The sequence below is a fragment of the Ciconia boyciana genome, chromosome 8 (assembly GCF_034638445.1).
Source record: "Ciconia boyciana chromosome 8, ASM3463844v1, whole genome shotgun sequence".
NCBI lineage: Eukaryota > Metazoa > Chordata > Aves > Ciconiiformes > Ciconiidae > Ciconia > Ciconia boyciana.
This window is the reverse complement of record NC_132941.1, coordinates 21,028,717-21,049,333: the sequence shown is the minus strand read 5'-3', so window position 1 is coordinate 21,049,333 and position 20,617 is coordinate 21,028,717. Positions and strand designations below refer to the sequence as shown.

The window sequence follows — 20,617 nt, the reverse complement described above, 5'->3', positions numbered from 1 at the left end:
TGAAGTTACTAGATTAACTGGGCTGAAAATGGAATTGAAGTACCTTTCAAAAGACAGTAGGAACACATGAAACATCACTATATTCATGCAAGCTGGAAAAGTTGCAATGATTGTTAGTCAAGTTACTTGTCTAACTATAGCCTTCCTAGTGCAAGATGAGAAAAAGGAAACACCATTTATGGTCTTCTCAAGCCAACATAAGACACTCTGGCACTTCAAGTTTTACTGCAGCCAAATACCAATTCCCGGGTTGCTGTGCAGACAAAAACAAAGTCGCAAGAATATACATACCATTTTTCTCATGTATTTGTACTAGTGACTTATAGGACTGCTGTGCTCTTGCTAGATTATATTGATTCTGAAAGGAGAAAACACTAACATAAGAGACCTGCATCTGGACACGTGGAACTTAAAACTGTTTTACAAAGAAACTCTACAGTGGGCTTACAAATAAAAACCATGCATGACATAACAACATTCCTGGCTTTAAAGTGCAAGATTTTCAAGACAAATACCCTTATTTTCTCATTTCTCTTCCATCATAATGACAATAATTTGTATACCCCTGCTGCTAGAAAGGCCCCTCTATCAGAGGGTTCAGAACCTGTGTGTGCAAGTGGCAGGGCAGGCTTCAGGCAATCCCCACCACAACTCTGTTTTGCTCAAGCTGATCAGTTACCAGGTTAGACAGAACTGTGATCATAAACTGTTACATCTTAGCTACTTCACTATCCTTGAATTAGTACTTAAAAACTGGCATCCAAGTGACAATTTCATTGACTTCAATATTTAAACATCCTTTGAAAACAGCATTTAGTACTTCAAAGTCTTTCAAGTTATGGTCTGTTACCAGCATGCACTCTTGAACTGAATTATGATTTCGATGAATGCTGAATGGCTAGCTCAGAATTATTTGCATGGTATTATTTTTCACCCTCTCACGAAACTTTGCAGGTCTCTAGTCCAGCAAAAGGAGGAGAACTTCTTAACATCAGTGTATGCGATCCTGGCAGTCAGGCTGTCATCTACAGCCCTTCTCAGAGTCAGAATTTCCAAATCCTCTTGATTCCCAATTCTGAATCCTCCTTCCCTCCCCCCCTTGCCAATATGGGGATAGTACAAGTCCAACTACTTACACACCCTGCCCATCCCAAGGTTTTATCCTCCTCATACACTCATAATTTCATAACAAACTCATAGTTGACTGCCAATAAAACACTCATACATGCACCAGACATCAAGATAAATCAAAATGCAAATATATTTGCAATGACAATTCTGCCATTAAGCACCTTCTATGCAAGTCCGCAAAGAAATGGAAGCCTAATGGAAATTTGTGTGATTGATATACATAGCGCATTTACCTTATTGGCTCCAAACTGTACTCTGGCTTTTCCTTTGACTAAAGTGGCATTGATCTGCATGATGACTGATTCTATTGAATAGGCACTGCTCCAGCCCTGGAGGAGGAAGGAAATATTTCTATATGACGTGTACTTGCTTCTTGTGCTCACCTTGCAAATCTATTTTGAAATGAGTGCTTTGGGATTTTTTTTCTCCCCTGCACTCCAGTTTAACTACTTGTTGGCAGTTAACAACCTTTATTTTCCAGAGGAAATCTGGGAAGTGATATACAGCATTAGTACTAAGAACCTTTAGGAAAAATGAAAAGGCTGAATCACACATTTCCAAAATACAGCAAGACAGACAGAAACAAGAGCTCCATTATTACACCATTTACGCATTTTTAGCAACGTCACAACAGAAATTACAACTTTGTGTTGCAAGAAGCAGAAAAGACTGCTATCTAATGAAGCCATTGAGTGAGCTATGACCATTTTGTTCCCATGAAAATTACTGCTTCTCTCTGGCACTGCTTTACCTTCCCAGGTTCACAAAAGTTTCTACCAGAGCCTGCAAGTAATTTACTTTATTCATTTACTTATTTTAAAGAGAAAACCAATCACTCTGTCTACACAAGAGTTATCTATGCCTAGAACCTTCTGTACTCCTCCCTTCTCCAGAGCTGACTTCATGCAGTAGCAGAGGCTTCTGGAGAAGAAAACAGTGTGTCTTGCTCTTCAGAACTCACTCTTTATACTGGCTTCTTCCCAGAAATTCTGAGAACACAAAGTTGATGCACTCTCACTTCTTGCCTCTTCCTCAGACCTCTTGTAAGCCATCCAAGGCAGAAAAGATGATCTTACACAAGATCAGCAAGGCAGATCTTGTGGAACTGAGGTTTATTGCACCACATTCCCTTCAGAGTGTGTAATTTATTCCACAAAGGGATTCTTCAGCTCAGGGGAAACACCTATTTTCGTTATTTTAAAGCATGCTTTGTTATTATCCAGATAATAGAGTCTGTGTTCACCTGTTTAGTAAGAAGTTCCATGCATAATGCACCTCCTCCTAGGACATACCTAGAAACAAATGTGAGAGAAAATATATTTGACATCAGCAGTTAGTAAAAAGATGAAACTGTTCACAGCACTTTAAGCTCTTGCACGCTAGTTTGTTAAATTTTTTATTCTCATAAAGCTGGAATGCCCTTTAACCAGTAACATATTGTAATTAGTCAGCCATATTATACTTATGCAAAGAAGACTAGCATTGTGAGACAACCCCCCCCCCAAAAAAAAATTTCCTTTGCTAACTACACTTAGTTGAAATCAGTGACCAAGCTAGTCTTCACAACTGCTTACACAACTGTACACAGACCGTGAAAAAAGGAAGGTTGCTTTTTATGGCTCCAGTATATATACATAGTATTGATGTGTAGTTATATTAAAAAAACAAACAAAAAACCCAAAACCAACACAACAAACAAACCAAATTCACTTCTGTAAAGAAATTTAACACAATTCCAAATAATGTAGGTGCACCTATAAATCAAAGATGTAGACAAATGAGATAAAGCAGATCTTCACTTGCTCTTTTCCTATAAACTGCTTTCTAATTTCAATAACAATTCATCATGCATTGTGCTGACTGGGACCCAGCAGTCAGCACGCCTGATCATCACAAAACCTGGACTGAGGGAGTAGAATTTACTACTCCAAAAATTTAGTCTCCCCTACGATCAAGATGTTCAAACAACGTAGATCTGTATGACATTCATAGGGAAACAATCACTGAAATCCAAGCCTTCTGGGCCATTCTTTCTTTCGTTCTACAAAGAAGTCCAAGAACAACAAAACCAGAATCCAAATGAGTTTTCTGGTGTCTGGCACTGCTTGTTTACCTTTTTGGTAGCAGCAACCCTCATGAACACTGCACTAACCATTTCTTGAATGCAAAGACAGACACACAGCAATTAAAATCAAATCAGAATCAGCACCAGCTATCACAGACTGCATTTTCATACAGGTATAATTTCCTGTCAGCAGGAGCTGCATAAAAGCCTTGGAAGGTGAATTTAATCTCCTCTCCATGGATATACACAAGTTTCCACTCTACAGACAGCACTTCAAACATGTTTTAGATGATTTTTGGAGCATTAGTACCTTTGGATTAGCATTTGAGGAGATTTTAGACAAAAACTTTATGGCAGTGTTACCAGCAAAAGACAGTTAAGATTGTACAGCAAGTTTAAGGCAACACAGGGATCAAGACCCCTTCAAAGCACTAACTCAAAACACCCTACTATTCTGAACAACAGGAAAAGTAACAGTGATGTTAACCATGCACCAACAGGCCAATTCTTAAACATTATGCCAGGCACAGAGCCTTTCAAAGCTAGACACAAACGAAGCAATTCAAAGAGGAATTGCATCTGGATGGAATATGCACCCAACTGTTTGGCTCCTATTAGTTCATGAAGCTTAAGAAGCAAGTCTCCATACCACACTTAAAGCTCTTCACCAAACTTAAGGTTTACAGCAGCTAATGAATATACATTTAGGGGAAATTTCTTGAAGTCTTCATACATGGTAGTCTCAAAATGTTCCCTGCAAACCCAGTCAACCAATCTCAAGTTGTAACATTTTCACCACAAAGTAAAATTTCTGTAAAGCAACCCAAACCTACCCTCCTGTGAGGACAGGAGATACCACTCGCACAAAGGGAGGATCAAAAGGGAAGTTATCCTGAAAAGCATAACAAAAAGCAGGTTAAGAACTATACTGTGACAGTGTTTTCCTAACCAGGAAGTATTTCAATAGCCTTATTTGGCAAATCTGATTTAAAGCAGAAACATTTTTCAGTTCTGTAAAAGTCACATTTCCACAGTACTGGCTAAAAAGCAATCTTTGGGAAGCTTTAGTGCCACACAAAGTTGCACTTTTTTTTTTTTATGCTACACCTCCATCTTTACCCAAGTAACAGTTGAGGGTCATTTCAGTCACTTTCTACAGTAAGCAACAAACTTCACCCCAGCATTTCTTCCCAGGGACACATACCTTAAAAGAGAAGTTGAGTAAAATGTATTCTACACCTTCTTTTTCTTTTAAGACCTGAAGATCACTATGCAGTGGGCTATCAGGATCAACTCTATAAAAGAAGCAGGGGGGAGATCCTGGATGAAGTTAATATTTTCACTACCTGTAAATCGTAATTACTCTTAAAGCGCTCCTTTATGTATTTGTAGTTTACAAACTGTAATGTGAAGTGAACTGTAGAAAACTCTTGCTCCCTTTACAAAGTAAACACTTTGCCATGAGATCAGCATGAAAGCCTGCTGCAGCGTACTACATTCCCAGCACTATCAAGTGTTATTTGAACATAGTTAGCACAAAATAACCTGTTTATTTGAAAACAGAAATTTTAATTCTCTTCGGTTCACTGGAAATGTACGTCACAAGAGGAAGGGAAAAGAAGATTTTAACAAGACGACTGTAGCGATCTAGTTTTCAGACAACAGTTAGAGAATCTCTTATGGAATATGTGATCACAGTTCTGTTATCAGCTGTTAAAAGTAATCTGCATCAGCAGAAGTACTAAAGCCAGCAGCTTCTGCTCAGCAGAATTTCAACAATTGTTTGTTGCAAAATGCTGGCGGTGAGCAGCCTAGACATTAATTCAGACACTACTGGGTTAATCCCACCCAGGCTCTGACATCCCAGCAGCTTTTAAAAGAGACTAGTCAAAAAATGCCTGCAGCAAGCCAAATGCAGGTGTTAAACAAAATGATGGGCTATTAAATCCAATCCTGCTACAGGTGAAACCACAAACTTACTAGATCTCATTTCAGAATTACTTGGGTAGTTTGTCCCCATCCTACCAACAGGAAGCTGTTTCAGAAGAAAATCTCCCTATGCTTAGAAACCCATCATTTCCAGCCTAGCTTGTACTAGGCCAGTTCAGAATTACTTGTTCTAGTAGCAATACTGTTCCTTAGGCAAATGAGCTCTTCTCTGACATTTACCCCCTCAACTAGTCTGCACACAGTTCATTTGTTTTCAGACACTTTTTGCTGGGATAAACACACACAATACTTCTTATCTTCTCTTAGTCATCCTGGAAGCCATTTGCTGCATGCATGCACTCCATTTTCTCTTTCTTGAAGGCAGAAAATCAGACCTGTTCACAGCACTTGAAAAGAGGTTTCAAATCACTGCACAGTGGTTTGAGCACTTTGTTACAGAAGCACTCGATAGACAAGTCCTCCTGTAATATGGCACAGATTTTTCTGACATACATCATTCCTGCCATTTTCAGCTTCAAAACGTTCACATGCCTATGATTACACTTAAGAAGGAAACAAAACTGTATTTCAGCAGCTGGTGACATAGTCATACAAGTCTTACCACTAGGACAAGGCAACAATTCCTATGGGCAGGTCAACTATTGTGCTGAAACAGCTTATGTCCTTACACTTATTCACCATGACATGTCTGAACTGACGGAAGTTCTTTCATGTCTTGCCATCTTTTGCAGCCACCCAGCCTAGTTTGGATAGGCTTTTCCTTCCTACGGGTTATCTTGTAGGATGATGGCACATGATCCTGTTACCAGGAATAATTTCAATATAATACCTCTAGAATTAAAGTTATTGGACTATGGACACAACAAGATGAGTTATCTAGTACACACAGTGAAAAGCAGTAAATAAGAGAAGACAAGTAAGTCATAATTATGTTATACCTAAAAGTTTCACTCCTATGGGTCTGCTCAACTGTAGAAATAAAGAACTAATGACACCAAGACAGTCTGTTCCTTCTTACATCTTGAAACTAGAAATGGCATTTTCTTGAAATTAAAAACAAACAAAACCAAACGTAAAACCATCCAGACAAAAACTCTAGACAAAAAATATCATCATTTAAGGTTTCATATTTTGGAGTAGTTTTGGAAAGAGAGTTGAACAGTAATGAAAGTTATGGTAGTAACTGTGTTGGCTGTGCAAAGAGGGTTTGTTTTTTTGTGAGCTCAATTACTACAGTTCAATCTCTGTATGCATTTCTGTATACCAGAATTGTAGCCACCCCACACTATTTTATATGCTCTGGCTAGAGATTCTCATTTGTCAGAAGTAAGAATCTCTGCAGCAATAATAAAACAGATTCTTCAGAACATGAAAAAATTTTAATAACTTACTTTAGAAGCTTAACGTGCCATTCATACAAGCTGTCATTTACCAGTTCCACTGAATATATCCCTGTAGAAATATCAGATAGAATTAATTATGCACTAAAAGTTTAACAAGGTAAAACGTAGCAAAAACATTCTTTGCTTTTAAGTACAAATACTGTCAGTAGATGTAAGCAATAGATAAGATACTGAGATACTGATACTGAGGCACATCCTTCCTCCAACAGCAGAAGCACTTCTGAACAACTACAAGGAAATAGAGTTCTTTCACTTGTATAAAAAAAAATTCCACATGAATCAAAATGCCTTTCTGACACCTAACCATTTCCCCCCTCCCAGTTCCCCTTCAAACTTTCCACAGCTACAACTCCAGCTTGCTTAGTACTCCGTATATTTTATACCCAGTACATGACCAACACTCTTAAACACTTAACACACAGTCTGACTCTACAGCATTGTATTTCACAGGTTCTCATCAGTATTGGCAGACCAGGACAGGACAGTGTATGGAGTAGAAACCCCAAAAAAAGAAGATACTGCATTGGATGAAGCACATTCCCAACAGCTGACCAAAGAAGTCAGCAAGATACATCAAAAAATAGCTGTCTCTGGAAGCCAGCTGGTAATTTTCAGTGGTCCATTTGTTTTAAGCATGTTAAACAATAGTTATACATTTCACTCAAAGGGAAGGATGAAAGGTTATCTGCCATTTTCTTGTATATTCAAGCTTCCTCTCTTCAGAATTTTACAAGCAGCCCAGGAAAAAGCAATATATCTTTAACCATCAGACAAGATTTAGAAAATGGTATCAGTGATGTTCAAAAGTCTAATCTCTTCTACCACTATTCATGCATATACACTAAACAACTATGATTAAACTTACTACCTGGGCTAATATTTAACAGCATATCTGCTGCTGACCTAATTATTTGGAAGCCATGCAAATCAGGAATCTGCCTAGGATTTCTGAAGGCTGTACAACCAATAGACTGCAGTCACCACATTCTCTCCGAGGAACTGCAGAGTTAATTTCTGAGTTTTATTATTCTAGAATACATTATCTTGCAGTTGAAACTTTCAAGCATTAGTACTTGGAGTACAGATGACATTTCAAGCTGTCCAGACACCTTTATTTCTGAAGCATTCCAAAACTCAGTGAACAAGGTGAAGAAACCATGCTTGTTTCTCCTTACCGCAGTGCCGGAAACAAGTGGGTACTGCAGCCAAGATCATGATTTCAAATTTTTCTAAGTCTAGGACAACAAAATAGGCCTGAAAACTTACTTGCTGTGCTCTCAATGTCCCTTTTAATCAGCAGCTAGTTCAGAACCGCCACACTTTTCTGTTCTAGGATGAACAGAAGGAGCTATTAAGGCCTTTCTCCAATTTCCCAGATCCAAGGACACTATTTTCTGAATTGCCCTTATTATAAGCAGAAGACACGAAGAATTTCAATTTGTACTGCTCTGATGTAACAACAAAAGAGTTGACATTCAGAACTCTGCTCATTGTCAGCTCTCATTAATGATTAATCTATTCCACTGTTGTATCCAGAATATTTTCTTCCACCTACATCCAAAAGGGAGCAAAGACTGGAAGAAGCAGCCTCTCAGTATTGCAGCTTTAGCACCTAGGACGAGTCTAAAATACTTGTTACAGACAACAGAACAAGTTCCAGTAAGGATTCTGACAATATCCTAAATAATGGAAGATCACAAGAGAACTTCCATCAGCTTCTTTATTCACTAAGCCTCTAGCCCTGTTCCTGTGTTCCTTCCACCACCCTAAAAGTCCTGCTCTTACCCAGAATTCATGTACCAGTCCTTCAGCTCCATGGATTACCAAGGTCCACATGTCTTGCTAGCTTCCCCACAGGAATAACTTTTGCTGGTCTTAAGAGCTGTACTGCACCTAAACCAGAAGCTGTAAAAGGGGTCTTCAGAGAGATGCGCACAGTTCAGGACTGACAAGAATGCACCTTAATAGAACAGGAAGCTACTTAATCAACCTTTCAAGCACCCAGATTTTGAGCTGAACACTATCTGTATGCCCTCATGAACATCAGGGTTGCTCGCTGTCTTGATATAGAAGCTTCTTAACAACACTATCCAAAGTTGAGGGGGGGCTGGTTTGTTTTTTTTTTTTTAATAGTCAAGAGCTGTTATTTTGGAACCAGCTCATATGCTTTTTTCTTAATTTAGGCAGTAAGAGGAAAAAAAGTTACTGTGAAGAATTAGTACCAGTTTCCAAGAGGTCCTTAAGGTAGGGAAGGGAATGAAGGTAGGTTCTCCTCACTTAAACACGGGAGGTTTTTTGTTTTATTCCTCTAAGAGGCCATCCATAGAGGCAATGAAGCAAAAGCAAGCACACAGAACCATGAAGCAAGCAAAAAATTAAGGGCTGAAAAGATAGGAAGAAAAACAACCCCTTCCAAAATAGGAGCAATGTCTTACTTATAGCAACTTTACTACAACTAGAAGTCAATCCCATATAGCCTTTGGATAAAAGCAGTGAGTTGAAGTGACTATATATGAACAACACAGCTGCTAAATGAACAGAAAAGATTTCATTTAATATCCCCAAATTATTTGTCCTCTCCCTCCCTCCCCACCCCCGCCAAATTATGTTAAGACCTTTGTGAATTCTTCCATACAAACTAACCAAATATCCAACTTCGTATTTGGAAATCAGATCATCTTAGTTTGGAGGACTTGTGACTCCTATTATCAAAACAGGTTAATGAAACTGTCTAATTTATAGCAGAATATCTTAATTTGCTGGAGTATCTTTTGCTTCTGTTACCTCATAAGAAAATGGTTTTCTGTTTGTTTTTAATGGTAGTTCTTCACCTAGATTGTCCAGGTAGATAAGCAACTTTCCTGTTGACAGAAAGCTTGTAGTCATCTTTTGCTTGAACTCCAACAGTAGTATTCTAATCACTAAAGGAACTTCAGTTCTAAAATGGATACTTCATTGAAGATACACCCATAGTTGAAGTCCTGACAGCATTTTTTTAATGCTACTTTTTTATAAAACAGTTTAACAGAAAAGAAAAAATTTAAAGGACTATTACTACAAGTATTACTCACTTCAGAAGTCCCAGTGTTATCCTACTGTCAATCCTGAAAACATGTAGCCTCACATACACTAAATAAAGTGATTCTTATGCAACTAAAAAGCAGCCTTAGATTTTCTGCCTTATATTAGAAAAAAATGAAAACAGCGTTAAATTACCTTGCAACAGTTACCAGAACATTTAAGTTTCACAATGGTTCCCTTTATGTGTTAATAGTAAGAAATTAAATTTAGGGAAAAATGGACTATGAAGCAAGTACTCAGAACAAAGATCACATTAAAAAAAAAGTAAATTATCTACCACGCCTCTGCTCACATGGCGACAGTTATCTAACAACAAAAGACAGAACTAGGCTATAACAGCAGGAGTTTGTGGAAAGGAGAACCACCGATACTTAAATTCGCTCAAGTCCTAAGACTAAGTGAAGCCATAAGGAAAGAATCTAGGTAAGTTTTATAACAAACAGCATAATTTCCTGGCAAAATTTAATAAATATATCAGTAGGACAGTGTTTCAAAGCAGGATTGCCATCAGTTTTGTAGTGTCAACCTCCACTTGACACCGTATTTCATTAACATGTTTCAGAGATCGACACAAAGCATCCAGTTGCAGTCTTTTTACATATTCCTGAGTCATAAGCTAATACTAAGTTACTATAGTCACCCTTTATTATCTCAACTTTCTTTACAGTTTAGCAAGATTTACTTTTCCTCATCATTTAGAGTATGCTTTCCTACATCAGGAGTTCAGTCTTTTGCAACTAGTTAAGACTTGTTATTAATCTAAAGCCAAGAAATGGCATTATTAAGCAACCCAACTCCTCACCTCAAACTATACCTGTTGTAGGGGCTCCTGGTTGTGCCTCCAGCAGTACCACTATGTGATTAAGCACCACACAGTCTTTATAGTGAAGTAGAGTTGTTATACTCAATCTTTGTTCTAACCACAAAAACAAACCCTGAAGATCATACACAGGCAGTAAAGCATCCCTCATGACTTAGTACAGATCTATTTCTAGGCTATTCCTTAGAGTCACTAATCCATTCTTTACCAGATAGATGGTGATAGAGCATACTGGCAAGCACTCAGTTGCAATAAAGCCTAAAAGAAGTAGGCTACATTAGAACAACACCTAATCAAATTTATACTTCAGACATTTTACCACTGTCCACAGTACTTCAGCACATAAAACTATTTACCTAAGAGGTAAATATGGCAAATCAAAATGGGAGCCTATTGTCTCTTCAACTCTGTCCTTTTACACACAAATTAAAATGCCATAGCCACCAAGTGAGATTTAAGACAACTAGAAATAAACTAGGGGAGAAATTCAGAAAAGTAAAAGATAGGTGATTAAAGTTTAGACTGACTTTCTGATCAGGCATTCCTCCTGTTGCCATCCTGGCCTGCACCAGGTTCTCATGCCTGGCTGCAGTGATGAAGTTGTCTACTCGGCTGACCTACAGGAATACAACTTGCCTAAAATCCACATAATTTCAACTTCTTGTATGGTAACACTCAAATAATTCAATATACCGATTCCTTTGCTGAGCTAGTTTAGATACAGCCCTTATATGGAGTAAATAGAACAGCTAGCCACCTACCCACCTAAAGCTAATCAGTGTTTGTTATTCAAACAAATTTAAAAGACAAGCTTATTTTCTATTGCCATTTGTATCCTCATTCCAAGGAATACACGGAGCTCAGGATCAGATTAACACCATCACAAAATAATAAAAGTAACAGCAGTGTAATTAAGGTTAAATCCTGTATAATAACAAAACCTTCTGCTGTTGAACACAAATCCCCTTACAGCAAGCATATTCTTGTGAGCAGTACTATCCGCTAGTAGTGGTCAAAGCTTTTGCTCTATACACCTGGAGAGCTGAATTTCAGGTAGTTCTGAAAACTCAAGAAGTCCCACAGGAGTAATCTTGAGTTGTTCTTTGCTCTTGGGGTGGATGACTACATTCTCATAGTTACACTAATCCTGTTAATTCTCATATGAAGCTTTGCATAACAAAAAGGAAGAATATTTTAGAGGATATGTATCCTGACTTCCTTTTTCTCCACAAATACATTATTTTATATAATGAAATTATATACAATATATATAAAAATGCATAGATACATACATGTGCACACATATATACCAATACACGTATCTACATACACACGACAACAAAACACAGAAGGATTAGCAGGAAGTATTTGCCAAGAGAATTCTTTTAAAGTGTATTTTAAGAAGGGAAATCTGAAGCATTTTACCTGTTTTATAACTCTGTGATCTATATATATCCCTGAGTTCTTTCATAAGTCGATCTGAAGCCTGAACTGACCCAGAGACTGCACCCTGAAACAAACAAAAACAGACTCCAAATAAGCGAAAAGTAATATTTACATCAAACAGCTTTACTTCCAGTACAAAGTTACACTAACTAGAAGGTATTAAGAATATATTAATTTCTGTATGGGGATTAGGTTTTTGAGAAGTTACATATTCTAGTGAGCAAAGACTATTCAAAAGAAACAAGACACTCCCTCTAAAGCAGCACATTAATATATACTACTACATGGTATAGGTGATACAAACTTTTAATCAAGGTACAACAGACATTTTCCTGTAAAGAAGTTTAATATCTTTGGCATTTTGATTTCCAAGATGGATCCACAGTACATTTCTAATAGGGAAATATTTCCTTTTACCTTCTGCTCTTATGCACTGGAAGGAAGAGCAAGACTAATCCTAAGAACAAGCTTCTGCACATAAGGTTTTGCTGTTTTCTCAGAAGTATATTTTTATTTGGTTATGAAAAAAGGTACAGGAGTTGGGAAGTATCCACTATAGAACATCAGCTTCTAGATGAAGTAAGACCAAACAACATATTTAGAAAATGCAGAACAAAAGCAACACTATTATTTGCAATAGAGTGGAAAAATCAACACCTACACAGAGGAAAACTAAGGTAAATAAACCTTAAAACACAAAATATTTTGTAGTGATTCATCATAGTTCTTGTGGTTCATGCAACCAGGGCAGAAATTTCTTTTGTTCGTTTAGAGCTCAGTTCTGTATTACTCAGCATCTCAAAAGTGATAGAAAACTTAGCATACACTTTCTGAACCTGATATATTTCAGCCTGAGATACACTGCTAAAGAAAGAAAAAAAAAAAGAAAAAAAAAGAGAGACATCTTTAAGTGACATGCATATAAAATAGACTGGCTCTGAAAATCACCAGTTATTGACAAACTAATGAACACACCAGTTATCAAATAACTGATGTCTACTTATATCAACAACTGCTGCACTGGATGTATTCTGCACACATCCCCAACGCTGACAGTTCTGTAACCTTGGCATTAGCTTTTGCCTCAATTCTCTGAGCTTTAAAGTGAGGACAGAACTTTTTCCTCTTACAAAACTAAAGTGCTTATTTAGAACAACATGGTCACAAAAACTACCTAGAGTACTCTCTCCAATTCAATGCCAAAACTAGCAGGAAAGATTTTGATACTAAACCTTAGATGTCACATGAGTACCCTGCTTATATATTCTGCCAGAAATACCATTTTACATTCAATATTTTTAGAAAACAGAGAGATAAAAATTAGCATTACAAGATTTAAAATATGGAAAAGGAATGAGGACTCCAAATGAGGTAAGGTAGCTATCACCCCCACCCCCAACCCTGTGAAACTTTGGCTTTCATAGGCAGTCAGTTTCTGAAAGGTAGATTATTTCATGAGACCCGTGCAGTTCTCTGCTGCTGCTTGGACTTCAGTCACTCCCACTGAAATACAGGCTAATGCATGTGGCTCATAAGCATGCCCCTGGGGGGGAACAGAACGACCACCACAAAATGGAAAAAAAAAAAAACCACCAAAAAAACCCCCACCACCAAACACAAAAAAAGCCCCCACCTAGAATAAAATTAAGTTCAGCCTCTCTATATGAAGCACCAAATGATTCATTTATGGGTCTGTTTTTCTACTCTACCTAAAAATATGAAGAGATTTGTTTCTTCAGTTTCCTTTCAGACACTATGAACATCTACAAACAGATCCTTTTTGGACAGAAGCGTCAGAGAAATATTTCCAGAGGAATGTGAAGCAGCTATGACCATTGTCTAATACCTGAAATGTCATCCCTATTTGCCTGAAGTCAACAGTGATATTATATATTCTACACGGTCTTAATTGTAGGATCAAATTATTTCTTAATAAGGATTAAATATCAGTAATAGTTACTCAATGCTAAAGCTTCCACATACTCCTTTGTCTTCTCTGTTCAGCAGCATCATATAACATGCTTAGCTTCACACTATAATCTGTAGACTATTTTTTTATGCTATTCATTTTCATATTCCACTTAATTATGCAGATTACTGAAATTCCACTAGTTTTTCTTATCAGACCGGTATGAAGAATAAACTTTGTAATTAAATATGCAAATAAAATGCAACTCCTTTCATCTTATTAAACAAAAGCTACATAAAGACAGGGCTCCAGACAAGTCCTTTCTCAGTTTACTGAAGCCCCTGTCTATAGACCAGTATCAGACAAAGAAGGGACTTCTCTTCCTTTAACAGCAAGCAAATGAAGTTTTATGGAAAAAAAACCTGGTTGTTTATATATGTTATTTGTAGATTACTACTATTTATACACACTGTTTGCAGATTAGCTGAAAAAGGAAGCATTACACTTAAAAAGTTAACACAATGCAGTTTTAACCACCATTCTCTGTAAAACTGCTGTGCTTTTTCAGACATCTACTGTGAGTGTTAAGGTTGAGACTCATGAATGTGTTGTCTGGAGGAAAGAAACTTCATAGAGAAGTGTCAAGATTTTGGTTTTCTTCTGTGCAGAGCTGTGCAACATCTTTGCCACATCTGCTGTTTAGTATTGCTTACTGAAAGAAGGAATTTTCTTAGATTTTTCACAGAATATTAACACAATTTAAAAACTTAGATTCTCAAAGACATCCTGTGGAAAACTAGTTTCCTCATTACATCTTTATTTCCATCAAATTAAGCTACTGAATTTCTGTATATAATGTTGGAAGCTCACCTTTGCATATGAACATTTAAGTATCTTCTGTACTGTAGTAATTTAAAAACCAAAACTTAACACATCCACATACTCCTGAGTGCCATTATAACTGCTGATAAACTGAAATGGTATTTAAAAAAAAAAAGTTAATTTTAGCGTGTGTAAGCTAGCCTCAGTAGACTTTGTCTATAACAGTGTTTTTCACCCCTTCTTCCTAGGAGTTTCTAGTTGGGCTGCCTGCTCCTTATACAGCAGTATTAAATATAGTTAGACTTGCTACTCTAAAGAATCAATAGACTGCAAACCAGTAATCTATTATCAAGAGAACAAGGTTAGCAAGCTTAACCTAAGCAGTTTAGCACAGGAGCTTACTTTACATGCTCTGAACTACCCTTGGAGGAAGTTGAAGAGGAAGCCTGCAGAGATTAACTGGTATACCTGATGGTAACTGTAATGCCAAACACCACTGCTTTGAAACACAAAGTCTTCATTCTGGTGTCACTTTTGGATTTTATAACTACTGTTAAAGTGCAGTTTAGAAGAGAGTACTACTTGCATCATGCCATTGCATGATATAATAGAGCAGTGAGATCAGTTTTGACTATAATGGTACAAAAATTAAAAACTAACTTTCAATAACTCGCTATATGCAAGTTATAATTTCAAAAACTGCATTCAGATATAAATAACTGAGTACCCTTCTGGAAAAGTGGGACTTACCACTCCAAGGGAGATAAAACCCCCATTTCTCCAGTTGTGAGATCAAGACTTATGGTCGCAACTGCCTTAGAAATAACTGGTCAATCATGGGATCTGACAGGTATCTGTCATGTGGGGTTGATGCCAAGAGCAGAAAGGCATAGACATTTGATCTGTAAACTGAAGAAGTTAAGAGCTACCAGACAAGCCCCAGGTGGCTTTCTTCCTATTAAGTAATCAAATAGGCACAAAAGCCTCACTTGATCAACCTCTCCTGTACAAGCATACTTGTGGTTCTCCAGAACAATGAGCAGGTAAGCTGGAGAAATCCCTGCTACAGGAGGTAAATGTTTATGAGGACAACACGGCATTTGCTGAGAGCTGCAAATAACAAACACCTGGTGCAGGAATTCCCAGAGCCAAAACTGTTGGACCTGAAAAATATTCATGAGATGCATCCCTACAAGCCTGTCCTGTTCTCAAACTCTTCCCCCTAAGGATGTGCTTCTGCCACTGTCAGAAACATGAAACTTTGGTCCAAGTCAGTAGAGGCATTATATTTTTCAGAAGTATTTCTATTCTTAATTAGTATTTTAGTGTGAACATATAAATTTGACTAAAATACTTTATAGAACAGTTAAGCAACTTCTAAGAAAACTAGGAGTTCAGAACTTCTGTATTTGCAAGTCAGTAGGGCACACCTAACCATGCAGAAATCAGCATGGCACATGCCACTGCCCTAGCTGTCTGCTGCACTAAGTCTCCAGAGACATGAGGTTTTGCAGCCTCAGCTTTTCTCCTTTGGACATCTTCCCTTCCATCCCTCAAAACACAACCACAGTCCACTCCTTAAATGAGTTATCTGAGGTAGGAGGTGCAGTTCACTGCAGTTTTAAATCCAAAGATCAGATTGTCTGTTTTCTGTCTGATCAGAAAAATACTGTCACACATCAAAACGCTACAGTAAAGCACCCCACAATACATTTCAGATAATTTGGCCACAAGACTAAAAATTACCTGCTAAAACAAAACAAAAAATGGAAACTCCTCCAAGATAATAAAATAAAATCTAAAGTGACCCAAAAATAGCTAAAGAATACAAGTTTGCTCTATTGTCACTGAACTTTCTCAGTATTTGTGCAGAATTACATTCATTCCTGGAAGTTAAAGTAGATTCATACTTACTTCAAAGATTAGACTGAAAATAGAAATGACACCTTAGACTTCATAAAATCTGAAGATGAAAGTGGAGACATTTGAGACTTCTAAAGGAAAGTGCATAAACTCCTCAGTAGGAAATGGAAAAAGCTAATAGCATTATCTAAATAAGAAAGCATTAATCTCTAAAATGACTATGTGGGGAGAGACCTCTGAAAGGCAAGCAGCAGCAAGTTGTTAAATATTTGAAGTTAATGATTCCAGTTCAAAGACCTTTTTTTATTCCCAGTAAGCAAGTGGTTCTTTAAAGTTATTGCAGTGGTAAGAGAAGGATTAATTCTTGCTCCAAGTTACATACTGTACCGCAAGCCAAATTTAAGTTTATTTCCTGATGCCAGCAAGAAGAATAGGATTAGCGATACTGCCAAGGAAGAGAACTAGTTTACAAAATCAGTAGATACATATTCCTAACCTGTATAAAACACACAAATCCTAAAAACTCCTATGACAAATGTCTTGAGCAGCAGAAAAATGTCTTTAACCTGTTAAGAATATGTGAGAACGGGACTGCATGCAGTCCCTGCCTATGGAAAAACCTTTAGCATGATCTGTAACTTCAACCTGCATTTCAGCCAAGGGGAGAGAGGATGACCCATGGATTTGGGCCAAAGAACATGTAAAGAAACTGAAAAGTCTTCTGGTTGCATTGGGCACTAGTCAAAGCCCTACATTAGGCTTCACGTTCCCTCTTCCAACAACAAGCACGTAAATAGCATGGCTTTGTTTTACTTTCCTCTGCTGAGGAAACAAAGTATACCAAAAGAGCTGTGTAGTTTGTGTGAAAACCAGACTATGTTTAGCCACTACATTTAAGATTGCGAAACTCATACAGTCCTTTAAGAAAACCCACTGTGAAGGGCTGTACAGATTTAAATTTTGCTTTAAGTTAGGATACTGAGCAAACTTCTGCTATCTTAGAGCATATTTAACGTGTTCTATTAAAAGTCCCATGTTTTGGCAGCATAAAGGGGCATTTAAGTGCTACTAGGTTCACTCTCTCCTGGGTCAGTAGTGCAGCTACTGTTTTCAGTTCTCAAGCACTTAAGAGTGAACCCTCACAAGTCCTTTGAGAAATTATTTAAGCAGCGCAGCTATTTCTGGTGACCCACAAAAATACCACGGTTCCTCAGCAGCAGTTGAATACCCTGTTCCCTGTACTCAGCTGACCTTGTTTATGCACCAGCATCAACGAGAGTGTCTTGGCATGAGAAACAGCTATTATGTAAGCTGAATCTGCTGTTGTCAAACAAAAAACCAGCAGTGTTCATTTCAGCTCCCCTAGATGTGGAAGGAAAAAGCAAAAGGAAAGGCAATATTTGCCAAGTGGGAAAGAACAGATAGCAAAAGAAAATCTGCAGTTTTAAGAGGCTTTCCATACCAAGGAAGAACGTTGACGCTACAAAAACCTTTTTTCAGTTCTACCAAATTTTTAGATGACTAAAGCAGACCGTGTCTTTCAGGCTGCAAGAGGATTTATTTTATTTAACAATTAAGGAGTCTTTACCCATTAGATCTGAGTTATAAATACAGAAATACACATAATCTCAACAGGCATCTTCTCAAACCCTGAACAAACAGTTAAGCTTTAACAAATCCAGTAAGTGATCATTGTGTTTATGGTTAAATCAAGTCTTAAAACAGACTTGACTATACAGCAAAAGCAGTTTGGCACCTTATGTTTACCTGCTTTCAAATACCTAAATGCTGATCAGGTTTTGGGGTTTTTTTGTTTATTTGGTTTGGTTGTGGTTTTTTTTGTTGTTGTTTTTTTTTAGGGGTGATCATTACTGTACACTTTCCTTCAGACAGCCTGATAGGTAACTATTGAATTCATATACAAATCAAAGAGCAGTCTCCTCTAGCCAGCTAACTCATGCTGCCTATTTTAGCAGAACATAAGTCTAAGGTATTTCTGACAGGTTTGCACTCAAGTCATATTAGAACTGCACTGGGACAGGAGCAGAAGACTTGTAGTTGAAGAACTCTGATAGAAGCATTTCTATTTTATTTCCTTTTCAAAGCAGATGGCTACAAACTGAATCTCTTTTCCATGTTGAAGTGTCAGTAACTAACAGCAAGAAGTTTTTTTTCAATACTAGATAAAGTTCTTTAGAGCCAGTAATTCACGACAAGAAATAGTCAAGATTCTGCTAACTAAAGGAGCCTTTTACCTAAATTCTTAGGGTAACTAGATCTACCAGGAGTGCATCCAATATTAAAAATGGATTGGCTTGGCTAGCGCTGAGCGCTTTGAATGTATATAGTTCTCGCTACAAATCAAAAGAGGTTTACAACAGCAATTCTGTTGAATCTAATATAACTTTTAAGTGCAATTAGGCTTTTTAGAAAATATTTACTGGAAAAATAATCAAGCATAAGAACTAGAACAAAGCTGATTCCTTGGGCAAAAATCCAGGTGTTCCCTATATACCAATCTTAAATCTTATTCCTTCCCTAAATACTTAGAGGTCCCTCCCCTGTACCTAACTACTGCCCACATCCTCAACTATTAGCTTAATAAGAAATAGCACATCTTGTGTCTGGACATAATCTATGGGTCTGCTGCCTTGCCAAACAGCATATAAAAACTTACGAGCTCACGCAGTAGAGGGCACCAATTTAAGCACCTTCTTTCTGCACAGGTGACTTATGAAAATTTTAGAATCCTTACCTTTGGTTGACACTGGTCATGAACTGAAGTATTGAATTTCATGCATTACACATTTTAAACCTCTGCGAAGCAAATTTTTTTATTTCTTTGGAAGACATGCTAAATAAAATTAAGGTTGTACAACATCATCATTCCCTCCTACATGCACCTTTGAGAAGTAGAAGCTTCTCTGGAACTTGGCACTTGTGACAAAAGCCTCTGGAGAACAAACAGTTTTTTGTTTTTGTGGTTTTTTTTTTTTTTTTTTTTTTTTACAACTAGCTGCTGGCAGGATCACTCAGAAAACTGTGATAATAAAGCTGCAAAGCTGCTGAAGGCCCCTTGCCTTATGTCTGGCAAAAAAAACCCCAACCCTTCAGTAATTTCCAAGTGGCATAGATACTACTGAGAAACAAACTCATGCATAAAATGGATTTAAACCACAAATTCCTGGGTTTACCAAGTATGTTAAGTCATCCATGACTTTTAATGCAGTCAGTTTTATATATGGCTTTGTTATTTTAATAAGGGCTCAGCAACCAAAAAGTCATGCTTACAACCTAGATGCTTTCTGCTGATTCTGCAAGGAGCACTATTGTTTGTAACAAAGGCATCAAGCAAGAGACAGAGGGACAACCAAATAGATCTCTCTGGAAATTAGACAACCAGTTAAATATAATTAACAAGTATGAAACGTGGATTTACATGTAAGAGTTGACTCTAGTGAAAAGCTAAAAGATACTACTTCATCCAAAATGCCAAGAATACCCCAACACAGTTTGACAAAAGAAATTGTCATAGCATTCTCCCAGGATGAATGAGAGTGCTTTGAAGTAGTTTTTGTGCCTCTGTAGGATGTGGACTGGCAACTAACTTCCTGTACCAAAGATTTTGATGAAAGATGAGTCCATTTACTAAATGACCTTGGAATTTTAGCCGGCCTATTCAAACTTCTCTAAAAAGAGCTATTTAGGTCCTATAACTTGAGACATTTGTCCTATATATGCTGGAAGTCAGCTACAGGTTAATTTATGTCTAGGTGCATAGCAGTAGGCTTTATTCACTGAAAACCATCTCTATTTTAAAGCCAGAAGTATTGCAAAGAAAAAACACAAGTCATTAACTCACATTTAAGTGATCTTGCCTTTGATTTTTTCTGATTTTTTCTAAGATTGCAAGGTTCTCTTTTTCAATGCCTTCATCCTCAGATTTCTTCCCATCAACTGGTTCCTCCTCCTTCATATCATAGTGATCCAGATCTTCAATGTCCTACAGGATAGAGAAAATTCACTATAAATAACTTAACTATGCTCTTCATTCAGCGAAATCCTCTACAAGGGCATTTAGGGATACAGTCACATACTGCACAGCACTATGTATTAGTGATTGTTGG

At 37.4% G+C, this 20,617-nt stretch overlaps 1 protein-coding gene across 3 annotated transcripts in view; it reads right to left on the bottom strand.

Annotated features, from left to right (window-relative positions):
- Window positions 1–20,617, bottom strand: part of UBE2Q2 (ubiquitin conjugating enzyme E2 Q2) — a 51,722-nt gene that overhangs the window by 2,159 nt on the left and 28,946 nt on the right. For 2 of the 3 annotated variants that reach the window (XM_072870173.1, XM_072870174.1), the window contains exons 5-12: window positions 20,353–20,493; window positions 11,876–11,960; window positions 6,538–6,598; window positions 4,401–4,491; window positions 4,030–4,088; window positions 2,375–2,423; window positions 1,365–1,460; window positions 292–358 (exon numbers count right to left, since the gene is read on the bottom strand). In XM_072870173.1, the coding sequence (XP_072726274.1) occupies window positions 292–358; window positions 1,365–1,460; window positions 2,375–2,423; window positions 4,030–4,088; window positions 4,401–4,491; window positions 6,538–6,598; window positions 11,876–11,960; window positions 20,353–20,493 (649 nt within the window). The remainder of the gene's footprint in view (window positions 1–291; window positions 359–1,364; window positions 1,461–2,374; window positions 2,424–4,029; window positions 4,089–4,400; window positions 4,492–6,537; window positions 6,599–11,875; window positions 11,961–20,352; window positions 20,494–20,617) is intronic. The other variant, XM_072870175.1, reaches the window with a different exon arrangement.